Raw genomic sequence first — 12,608 nt, forward strand, 5'->3', positions numbered from 1 at the left:
GAGAATTCCCAGTTCTATGACAAAAATGACTGACAGAGAAAAAGGCTGCAGAGCATAAGGTGATCCTGCATCACTGCAGCCCTTCAGGTTAAAACAGGAGTGTGGTCACAGTTCACACAGATTCATTTTCGGGTACCACACAATAATGTGTTTACATAAAAAGGACATTAAATGGCAGAGATGCCACTTAATGGGACCATCTTTGCCAAAGAGTGGAGACTATAACTTGCTAGCTTCAACAGGTTTAAAATTGTAAGACTTTCCAAGGGGTTTTTTTTTTTTTTTAATTTGGAGGCTCAATCTGATTCTCAATTTTGAAATGCAATAATAGGACTAATAAATCTGTAATTATTAGACCATTCTAAATATGCGAGGTTCAGATTTTGTTCCACAGTACACCATCACTCTTAACAACACATCTGTTGTGGATCATTGGACTGTTTTTAAAAGGGAAGGAAGGATTCGAGGTTTTCTTTTACATGGAATCTACAAGAATTATTCTGCCATTACAGAATTACACATTTTAAAAGATTTATTTTTTACCTCTTATTATTTAAATTTTTTCATACAGCATATTTTGATTATATTCTTTCTCCTCTCCCAAGTCTTCCCAGATCCTCCCCAACTCCCTACCCACCTAAACTTCATTTTCTTTCTCTCTCCCAAACAAGCAAACCAACCACAGAAACAAAACAAAACAAAACAGAAAAACAGAAAAGGCAAAACCCACCAAACCACAACAGAAGAATAGCACACATAAAACCATGGCATTTCTTTTGTACTAGTCACCTATTCTTGAGCATGAGGCCTGCCCTAGAGAGTGATTGGTATTCCCACTCTCAGTGTTACCAAAACTGACTTCCCTCTCCCAGGAGGTATCTGTTGAAAATAACTTCTTGGTTAGGGGGCGGGACTTTATGCTGGAATTTTGTCTGGCTTGACCCTGTGCAGGTCTTATGTGTACTTCACAGTCTCTGTGAGTCCATATGTGTTTCTTCCTCCGAGCCTTTCACAGAGGAGTGTGATGCAGACATCCCACTTAGGGCTGATTACTCCACGGCCTCTCACTATCTGCAAGCTATCCAGTTGTATGTCGCTGTGTAAATTGCCATCTACCGTAAGAAGAAGCTTCTCCCATAAGAGTTCAGTGACACATCGATCTATGGGCATAGCAATATGTGTCGGTAGTTGTTTTATGACTATGGTCCTTCAGCAGAACTATAGTAGGAGGTTTCCCCATTGGTCCCATGACTTACCTAGCCCCAGGTTCCAGGGCTCATCAACAATGTCAGGTATGCGTTCCTGACATAGAGCAAACGTTAAAGTCAACCAAAAGGTGGTTGGTTACTTCTCTAACGTTTGTGCCACTATTGTATTACTGTAGATCTCTGGGTTTATAACAAGGTGAGATTGATGCTTACTTTTCTCCTCTGATGGTCTAGTCTGCATAAACTTCAGAACTCTGAATGTTAGTCAGTAGGGGTGAGACGTCTAGTTGAGCATCAGCTCAAGTACTTTATGTTCAGTGACATAGGTATGTATTGTCATGAGCAATAAAGTCTTACTGTCAGGCTGTGGAGGGTAACCAATATAATTGGCAATCCATGCCATGTTTGAGGGTAATCTATGTGACCTCCTTGACTAACAACTTGGAGATTTAACCCGTTCCTGGAGGCCTTTGCTCCCAGTTGTCCCTCTCCACATCTCTCCTTCACCCTGTTCTCCCAGCACCCTTTCCATTTAATCCTCCTAGTCTAGTTTCTTCTTTATCTGTTTATAGCACCATACTCTATTTCTCCCCTTTTTTTTAGAAGATCCCCTCCACTCCCTGGTCTTTCACTAGCACCTAATCTCTGTGAATATTCTGAATTAAGCTCATGTAAAATTTAAAAGCTGACACCCACATGGAAGAACAAACAGGCATTATTTGTCTTTTGGGGTCTGAGTTACCTTACTTAAGATGGTTGACTCTAGCTCTACTTATTTAACTGAAAATTTTATTTTTCTTAACAGTTGAATAATATTTCATTGTGTAAATGTATTACATTTTCATTATCTATTCATGAGTTGATGGACACACATGCTAATTCTAACTCCTGGCTTATGAACATGTATGAACAAGTATCTCTGAAGTAAGATAGAGTGTCCTTTTAGTATAGTCTCAAGAATGGTATAGCTGGATCTTGTAGATCTGTTCTCAACTTTTGGAAGGCCTTCTGCCCTGGTTTCCATGGTGACTGTACAAGCTTGTACTCCCACCATCAGTGAAGTATTCCCTTTTCTCCACATCTTCATCATCGTGTGCGGTATTTGTCTTATTGATCTTGTCTGTTCTGGCTGGGGTAAGATGAAATCACAAAGTAGTTTTAATTATTTTACTGGGGCTAAGGATATTAAACATCAAAAAAAACTTTTTGAGTCATTTTGTTTCATCTTTTGAGAACTCTCTTATTCTATATCCCATTTTAAAATTGGGTTATTTGTTTTCTTGATGTTCTGCTTTCTAAGTCCTTTGTATATTGTAGATACTAACTGTTAGATGCACAATTGAAAAAATGTTTTGCCTATTGGGTGGGCTGCAGTTTTGCTTAAGGGAATGATTATATCCTTTTCTAATCAGAAGCTTTTGAGCTTCATGAGGTCCTATTTATTAATGATTGGTCTCAATGTCTATGCTATCAATGTCCTGCCAGAAATCACTTCTTGTGACAATGAGTTCAAGCCTATTCTTTGCTTTCATTTCAATCAGAGTCATGCTGCCTTACACTGATACCCTCTGCCCATTTGAAATTGGATTTTGTGCAGGGTGATGGATAAGGGCCTGCTTTCATTCTTCTACCTGCAGCTTCCAGTTCGACCAGCAATTACAGATTTTCAAAGTAAAAGTTAATGTAACATACCTCTGGGGGACTCGCTGTCAGTACTTTGCTTGCTGGGATTTTCTCAGCACGTATATGAACTTAAACATTATAAGCACTGTCTTAGTTGCTTTTTTATTTCTGAGACAAAGCGCCATAACCAATAGAAACAGAGGGAGGCTCACATCTTGATCCATAAGCAGGAGGCAGAGAGAGAATACTGGGAATATTGCAAGTCTGTTGAAACTTCAAAGCCCATCCCACAGTGAAACCCACTCAACAAGGCATACCTCCTACTCCTTCCTAAACAACTGCGGGGACCATTCTCAAACCACCACAGGTATACAGCTTCTTCCACAGTAACAGGGAGTCGAAACGGACAAGGTGACAGTTTTCTGTCTCAAGTATTGCTCTACCTAATTGTTGTGTAATTGTTCTAATTTAGATACGAATCTGGGCCCGGAAAGACGCCATTGCAAATGGAAATGTAGACTTTGCTATGAACGCCACAGGTCCCATCATCTCATTTCTGGAGGATTTGTTTAATATCAGTTATTCGCTTCCTAAAACAGGTGAAACACTTAAAAACTTTTCAATGTACAACATTTCTGTTCTGCAGGCCCTGAGTCGAGATCGCACGAACATCGATGAACCGCCAAGGGCATATTGGAGCCATTTAGCTTTTATTTTGGAGTTAGCCTCATGACTGTTCACCATGGTGTTTGAAACCATGGTTTCTCCCAACACACACAGAGATCTGCCTGTGCTTTCTCTGTTGGGTGCTATGTATCTTGTACCATTTTTATTTCAGCCCCCTCGTGGGTGTCTGGTGGTTCGTTCTTTAGACGGGGCTTTTAAAAACTCTCTCATACTTACAGATAGCACTGGGCAGTGCTGGGCTCTGGATTCTTTCAGCTAGTGAGCTAGCAAGACTTTAGATATTCTCTAGCGGTGACTCATTGGTTTAGTACTTGCTCTTATCTATAGGTTTCGCCATAAAAATTAGAATCATGTGTGAATGCAATATGATCCTTGAGGATTTGTGTAAATGTTTTATCTCTCATAGATCTATATGATTTGCCTGTAAAGTTTTGCAAACTGCTCAGCTCAGAAAGTTGCTCAATGTGGTTTTTTTTTTCTTCTTCTGTTTAAATTGTGCGTGTCGTGTAAATTTATTTTCTTCCTCCGTCTTTCTGAAATCTTGGGAACACTATGCTCTGCCTACACATGCAGATGGTAGAAGAGGGTGGGGAGAAAATATTTGGGCTGTGAGGCGCTGCAGAGTCTCTGCTGCTCAAGCATTTTAGCTTAGGGGGGGATGAAGGGAGGAGGGTGGGGGAACAGCTTAAGCCTGGTCAGAAATCCCATTTTGCCTGTCAGGTAAGGAGCTGGCCGCAGCAGGCATCTGAGCTTGCAAACCAAGTTCCTAGGTCTCCCATGCTAGAGGAGCTTAAGGTAGCTAGTTCTTGCCAGTAAAACAAACACACAAATATGCTCACTAAGGAAGACTCCAGAGTAACCCTTGTTCTCCCATGGCATCTGGCCATTCAATGAGACACTTTGTTTTCTTCCTCGCCCCGCAAGGCACTTACTGTCTTTATACTCCTACACGCTGCTAGTGCACATCAGCATCATTTCTGCCGGAACAGTCTTTATGTGGTGTTGCCCTCCAGCCTGTCCTCCTACGTGAAGCCAGAATCTTTGCAAAGAAAGAACCAATCATGTTTAAGTCCTCTTTAAAATCTCTCTGTAGCTTCTCACAGCCATGAGGATGGAGTCTGAATCCCAACCATGTCTTTACAATGGTGTACCACCCTATCCCAGGAGTTGGGCACTTCCCGGCTATGATGGGTGCCCTGGCACAGTCTCTGCACCCTCCTCGGTCCTTCAGGCTCTTCACACCATATGCCCTGTGCTCACCTTGGAATGTCTTTCACTAACTGGATAATTCACCTTTCCTACTTGTTAGCTCAGACAAAAAGGTCTTTGGTAGGAGGATTGACGGATAGTAAGACATGCACTCAATATAAGACTCCACAGCAATGAAAACCAAGTATCCTTTCTCAAGTTTAAAACACAAAAGTGGTTTTATATAATGAAATAAAGTAGAATGTATAATCTATTCAAAGCAGGGGAACAGTAAATACGAGACATGACAGAAAGCAGCATATGAAGTTGAAAATTTTATTATCTGGCCTTTCACAGAAAAAGCTGGTCAATCTCAGTCAGTTCTAAAGGGTTTAAGTATCAGACCCACAATTGCTTCTATTGTTATTTTGAAAAATTAAATGTTTGTATAAAATAATGTAGGATCATGTGGGAATGAATGGTGATAATTTGTTTTTTAAAAAAACCCAATGATTTTGCTTAATTAAATTGTATTCATTTGAAAATTTAAAATATTTTTTAAAATGGTCATTAGGAGAGGCCTAGAAAGGGGGCTCAGTAAAGAAAGGCACTTGCTGCCAAGTTTGACAACCCAAGTTCAATCCCAGGGATCCACAGAGAGGAGGAGAGAACTGACTCCCATGGGTTGTCTTCTGATCTCCATATGTGTGCCATGGCACTTGCACCCCCCCACATACACCCAACACACACACACGTATGTACATATGCACACACATGTGCACGCAATTACACAGACACGAACACAGACACGTACACATGCATGTAAAAAGATGTAATTTCAGGAAATTTTAAAAGTAGTCAACCAGTTATCTATAAGAAATGATTTCTTATATCTGTTAGGGCGAGATTCTGAGTGCTGGTTGCATTCACTCTTTGAGTAGAGGGTTTCCTGGGAAAGCAAGAAGGATTAGTTAGCAGAGGAAACCTAGGGCTAGCAAACGCAATTGAGTTGGGCAGGGCAGCACAGTCTTTTGCGGGGGAAGTGTATGGGATTGGGATGAGATGTGTGTTGGGGAGGAGTCTAGAGGGTTGGGCAATGTCACTAAATCTGACGCCTGTCCTGAGGCTTGCTGACCCATGGGTCTGGAAAAGAGCAAGGATTTCGCCCATTTTGTCTTGTTGCATTTTGAGATCTTTCTAGATTTGGGGTAGGAATCTTTTATCAGAAGTATTTGATCTTTCTTTGCTTTTCATGTGGCTGTGATCCTTATATTCTGGTTTCCATTTTCAGTGTTAGTTTTTTGAAAACAACCTTTTTCTCCAGTCCGTTTACAAGTTTCCTCTAATCTTTATTTTTCAGTAGCCTTATGACTTTATTTGGATATAATTTATAGCTACAACAATGTTTTATTATAAAAGGTGATTTAATTTTTCCCTTCTTAAATCCATTTAGATATAATTGCCTTGCCTTATTTTGACAACCGTGCCATGGAAAACTGGGGGCTGTTGACATTTGATGAATCATCCTTGTTGCTGGAACCAGATGATGAACTGACAGAGAAAAGAGTCAGGATCTTGGCTGTTATCGCCCATGAGGTTGGGCACCAGGTACATGGTGAAATATTCTTTAGTATTCCACAGGGAAATGTTTTCTAGCTGCTTCCCTCAAAGCAGCAAAACCAAGAAATACCAGCCACACAGCACATTTGGGGGCGGGGTGGTGGTGTTTCATGAAATGTACAGCTGTGTATTAAAAAAGAAAGGTCTGTGTGCTGTCCATCAAGCTGAGTCCGACCCACTGAAGTATTGTGAGCCTGGTTAATTTTATTCTGGAAGAGGCTCAGCGAATGCATGAGGGACATAGGAGGGCTCAAGCTGCATCCGCAGAGGGTGGAACAAGGATGCACACTGTTAGCTCTGTGTGCATCATATTGGGATCTTAAGAGGGCAGGCATTTGACTTGATGGAAAGTCTTACACCTACCCTCTAGTCTCTATTCCATTAACACAGCTGTGTCAAGTAAGAAATAACCTCAACTATGGCAGTGGCATTTTCTTAGGTGTGTGTGACTCCATGTTTTAGAAAAGACCAAATAACACCCGGTTTACACAGTCCACATACTCCCATGAATTTTGATCAGTTGTCTCAGTGTCATTTCTTATTGTCACCAAAGTGATGTTTTTAAAAGCATACGCTGCTAACAACTGCTGTCAGAATTTGGTTAGATAGCAGGGTATGCCTCTGTTGATTTGGGGAGTTACGTTTTTCTTTCCAAAGACATCTATCCTTTCTCTTGCCCTGTTCAGCCTGAATAGAAAGTAACGCAGCTGCAACACATTACAGAGTATACATGCGCTTGAGCGACTCGTATGTGGTGTGGCTCAAATCACAATCTAAAACATAGTATCATCTGCTTACAACGAAGTCCCAGTTAGATGGTGAGGTGCAAGCATAGCAGGGGGTAAGTGAGAACCGAGGACTTCAGCTCCATTGAACTAAACGCAACCAGTGAGCCAAGCCAACAGTTTCTATTCGGCGAGCCAGCCTTGTGCTTAAAGATCAGTTTTAAAGCAAAGCCTGCTTCCAGTGACCAGAAGTGGCACAGCCATTTCTGAAAACTGCATGGCTGATACCTCCTCGTGTGAACTAGCAAGGCGTGTTTGGGAGCCCTGTTTTCAAGTTCTGTTATTGATGGCAAACAACATGTATGGCATTTTGTCACCTCGCCTCCTTAGTGGGTATCTGCAGCAAAGATAACTTCAATTTCAGAAACACCTTCTTCTCTCTCATATCTTCCAAAGTGGTTCGGGAACCTGGTGACCATGAGTTGGTGGAACAATATCTGGCTCAATGAGGGCCTTTCATCTTATTTTGAACTTGGAATAATTAACTACTTCTATCCAAAACTTCCAAAGGTAAGAAATTTAAACATTTACTCCCAATGATAAAAATACTGCATATTCATTTTTGAAAAATCTATAAAACACAGACAAATCCAATAACTACTAAATTACTAAAACACTTATCAGAGGTGAGTCATGCTGCCTTTTATGTTTTTTTCTTACAAGTTTTTTTTTTATTTTTTAATTTTGTTTAAGTGACGTTTATACCGAAACTTCTTTTGGCCTAAAAGTTTTGATATTAAGATGAGTAGCAGTGGTACATGTCTTTAGTCTTAGCACTTGGGAGGCAGAGGCCAGGACAGACAGGGTTTTACAAAATCTTGTCTTGTAAAACCAAAATATGTTTAGATATTTGCTTACTTATTATTGCATATGGTAGGCTGCACATGCCATAGCATACATGCGGAGGTCAGACAACAGCGAGTGGGAGTCCATTCTCTCCTTCTGACATGTGGGTGTGAGGGCTCAAACTCTGGTTGCTAGGCCTGGGGTCAAGCGTCTTTCCCCACTGAACCATCTTGTCAAACCTGTATGGAGATTTCTATGCTGGTATGGTAGGGTGGTTTAGTGGGTAAAGCTACCTGTGCAAGTCTGACAACTGATTCTGATTCTCAGAACCTACGTAAAGGCGGAAGGAAGGACCCAGTTCTGTGTACTGCCATATACATCGTGCACATCAGAATAAGTTAAAAAGGTTCTAATGTGTCTTCACCCCACATGTCACCATGGGCACTTCTATATATTATTAAATCCACTTGGAAATCAAGAATACATTTTCATGTTTTTGAACACACCATATCTGGGAAGTGCTGAGATGGAGCACCACTTAACATCCAGAACCAGAGCCATAATCCAGAAGACCTAGATTATGCTCCCTTCCCTAGGCTGTCACTCCTCAGTGCCCTTTTCCTTCCCTGCACTGGGCACAGGTTCTGTTGTCCCAGAAGGGAGTTCGGAGACTGATGGAGGATTCTCATTGGCTAACAAACAAACTGCCTTGGCTTTTTGATAGGGCAGGATTTAGATAGGTGGAGTAGACAGAACAGGAAGAAGGAAGTGAGGTAGATGGCTCAGACAATTGCCCCGCCTCTCCTCTCTGGGGCAGACCGCCGTGCCTCTCCTCAGGGAGAGAGATGCAATGAAGCCAGCCGCCAGGTCAGACATGCTGAATCTTTCCCGGTAAGACACCAGACACCGCTCATGGTGTTACATAGATTATTAGATATGGATTAGTCAAGATGTGAGTAAGAGGCTGAAACTAATGGGCCAGACAGTGTTTAAAAGAATACAATTTGTGTGTTGTTATTTCGGGGCATAAGCTAGCCGGTGGCCGGGAGCAGGGCGGCAGGAACGCGGCTCGCAGCTCCTCACTACAGGAGACTATTCTGTAGAAGCTTCAGCGATTTACCTGAGATCGTTTCCTATCTGGGACAGAGTTGGCTTTGAAGCCTCGTGGTCTGGGGCTAGTCTGATGGCCAAGATGATGAGGAAGAGAGTGCTGGATTTGCCACTCACCAGCTCTTCAAGACCCAGGGTCTCATGGCCTCTCAATCTCCAGTTCTGACTTCGCTGCCTTTCTTTTTCTGCCTAGTTCAGGGAAGCAGCAGGCTTGGTGATGGGGCTGACAGCAGCTTTCCTGTGTGTAAGCACGGCTCTGACCCTAAACCCCAGGCCTCATGCATGTTAGGCAACCATTCCACCGCTGAGCAGGACCTCACGCTGCCTTTCCTACCACCGTAAGATGAGATGCACAGGAATTTCACGCAGTCATTGAACGGGATTCCTGGCTGTTGCATCCTATGTCACAACTGTTATTAATCTACACTTGTGTGCAGGTAGAGAATCGTAGACATTGTTTGTTCAGAACAATAAATGTTGATGATAAATAGCCTAAAGTGCCTAACCGTTGTGAAGCAGGCTTTATTTACTGGGCGTTTTGCTAAGAACTATAAATTAATGTAATCTTTAAAGCAAGTAAGTGAGGACAGTATTGTTTTCCCTGCTTTGAAATGGAAAAACTGAAAGCCATAGATCAATTTGCTGACTTGTATGAGTAAAAGAACCGTTAGGAGAGTATTGATGGTCCGTTGTCTTGACAACTGCCCATTCATTTATAATAACCCTTCGCTTTTTGTAAACGTTTTATCTGTTATACTTGGAAAAGAAGAAATCCATCTGTGACTGTAAGTTTGGCTTTGTTTCCTTTCAATTTATCTTTCTGCTCATTTTTAACATAACAATTGTTGTAATATAACAAAATGTTGATAAGTAGGACATTTTACCTCTATGGGAAGCATTATATTAAAAATCAGTATTGTGATAGTGATTATCTTAGAGTATGAATTATGGGAGTTTTAAATTTTCTGCATTATCTCTATGACACATTAACAAAATAAGACACTTTCAAGAATACTAGCAAAACCTAGGCTCAGACCTCTTCAGGGACTTCTAAATTCTTGCTACATGGAGTATGATTACTGAACTAGCAATAGGAGAGCTTCTCTATCCAGCATCCTCTAGTTACTAGACCACAGGATATACTATAATATATAGAGCAGCCAAACCAACATGATTTTGACGCCATCCCCAGCTGATCCATTTTCCACTAAAATGTCAGACCTAGCCAGGCATGGTGACTTAGGAAGCCGTGGCAGGAGGATTTAAAATTAAGAAACAACCTGCTTATTGTCAAACCGACAAGATCTAGAATCACCCAGGAGCCAGTCTTCTGGATAAGCATAGATACGATTATATATGAGCTTGTATAAGATTAGCCTTTGGTTAATATTAGGTTATTATCTACTATTATTATTATCTATAGTAGATTAATTTGAGTGGGTTAATTAAGGTGGAAAGGTCCACCTTAACTAGGTGCAATACAGTGGACCAGGGCCTGGCTGAATTAAAAAGAGAAAGTGAACTAAACACTTTACTCTCTGCCTCCTGACTGTTCATGAACGGCAACTGGCTGCCTTGAATTCCTGCGTCCACGACCTCTCAGCTATGATGAACTGCACTCTCAAACTGTAAACCTAAACAAACCTGGTCTTCCTTACTTTGCTTTTGGCAGTATGGTATATTTTGTCACGGTAACACATCAAGAAACTGACGTAAACCTAGTTGATGGTGTTGTTAATCAAAACTTAAAAATACGAAGGAGTTGATTAGAACATAAACAAACGAAAGTGGAGAAAAACTGGAATGCTCACCTGATGCTGATGTGCTACGTGGCCTGAGACAGTCAGCTCGGAATTCCAACCCGTTGGTAGCAATTTCAGGCTTTCTGTGGCTTTCACACTATGTGGACTAGCCCACTCATAGAGGCGCAGACTCTGTGCAGTGTTTCTCCTACTCTCTGCTCATTGTTTTCTCACCTCGAATTCTTCTTGGCTGTAAATTAGTTTTTTTCCCCTTTTGCCTTTTTTAAAAAATTGATTTTATTGAGCTCTCCATTTTCCTCTGCTCCCCTCCCTCGCTTCCCCTTCAACCCTCTCCCATGGTCCCCATGCTCCCAATTTACTCAGGAGATCTTGTCTTTTTTCTACTTCCCATGTAGATTAGATCCATGTATGTCTCTCTTAGGGTCCTCATTGTTGTCTAGGTTCTCTGGAATTGTGAATTGTATGCTGGTTTTCTTTGCTTTACATCCAAAAGCCACTTATGAGTGAGTACATGTGATAATCGTCTTTCTGGGTCTGGGTTACCTCACTCAATATGGTTTTTTTCTAGATCCATCCATTTGCCTGCAAATTTCAAGATGTTATCTTTTCTGCTGTATACTACTTTATTGTATAAATGTACCACATTTTCCTTATCCATTCTTCGGTCCAGGGGCATTTAGGTTGTTTCCAGGTTCTGAATATGATAAACAATGTTGCTATGAAAAATAGCATAGTATATACCCAAAAGTGGTGTTGCTGGGTCTTGAGGAAGGTTGTTTCCTAATTTTCTGAAAAAATCACCATACTGATGTCTATGGGGGCTGTACCAGCCTGCACTCCCAATCTTTCTAGCTTCACGTCACAGAGAAATTGTTCTTGCCATGTGCCCAAGGGAAAGCCAGTGTCTTGGACAGACCTGTGGCTTTCAGTACATGGTGATGAATTGATGTTCAGAACTCATGATCTGCAAACACTTGATCTAGTCTGTGGATTCTCTACAGTTGTAACTTATTATGTCAACATCATTGTCAACTTATACATCTAGCATGTTTTTTTGTTTTGTGAATATACCTGGAAAAATACCAATCAGTTTGAAGGAGCCACTGATTCAATCGACAATACACTGTCCTGGGCTGGAACTATGTAGAGACAGTCATGGATCCTATCTTGATGAAAATACCTGACTCTTAGAATCACGCTCTTTCGTAATTCATAAAAATCAAAACAAGAGCTAAAGAACGGGAAGGAAGATGGCCTATCGTTTTGATACTCAAAGAATTCTGAAGTTTGGGGTATATTATAATTTTTATACTTTTCAATTATTCTTTCCCCATTTTAATGTGGGTTTTGGAAGCTATCTTAGGGATCTTGGATTTTTGTATTACTGTAACCCCCAGAAGTTAATGTGGTTCAATCTTTTCCTTTATAGAATGAGATCTTTTTTTTTAACTTTTTACATGGTGTCCTCAGAGAAGATCATTCCCAGGAGTCTAGAGCTGTGTCCACTAATGTGGAAAATTTCACAGAAACAAATGAAATAAAAGAACTCTTCAACATTTATACTTACCACAAGGTAAGAACACATTCGTGCTTTCTTCTGTTCTCATGCCGAGAGTTGCATAAAATGAATTCGTAGGACTATAAAATGCTACATCCTCAAAACTTTAGGTTAAAGTAACTTTAATCTTATTGCCTAGTAGATATCAGAAAGTGCATTAAAGTCAGCCTTTACTTAGCAAATATTGTTGGTGAGGTCATATTAGATATTGGGCATAACTTGCATACCTTGAAGCTTTTTGTTTGTTTGGTTGGTTGGGTTTTTTGTTTTTTGTTTGTTT

At 40.9% G+C, this 12,608-nt stretch overlaps 1 protein-coding gene across 1 annotated transcript in view; it reads left to right on the plus strand.

Annotated features, from left to right (window-relative positions):
• Lvrn (laeverin) overlaps positions 1-12,608 on the plus strand; it is a 51,537-nt gene that overhangs the window by 15,658 nt on the left and 23,271 nt on the right. Inside the window, exons 4-7 of the mRNA XM_038332127.1 lie at positions 3,304-3,430; positions 6,160-6,314; positions 7,508-7,621; positions 12,200-12,343. Coding sequence (XP_038188055.1) covers positions 3,304-3,430; positions 6,160-6,314; positions 7,508-7,621; positions 12,200-12,343 — 540 coding nt within the window. The remainder of the gene's footprint in view (positions 1-3,303; positions 3,431-6,159; positions 6,315-7,507; positions 7,622-12,199; positions 12,344-12,608) is intronic.

This window comes from Arvicola amphibius, chromosome 5 (assembly GCF_903992535.2).
Source record: "Arvicola amphibius chromosome 5, mArvAmp1.2, whole genome shotgun sequence".
Taxonomy (NCBI): domain Eukaryota; kingdom Metazoa; phylum Chordata; class Mammalia; order Rodentia; family Cricetidae; genus Arvicola; species Arvicola amphibius.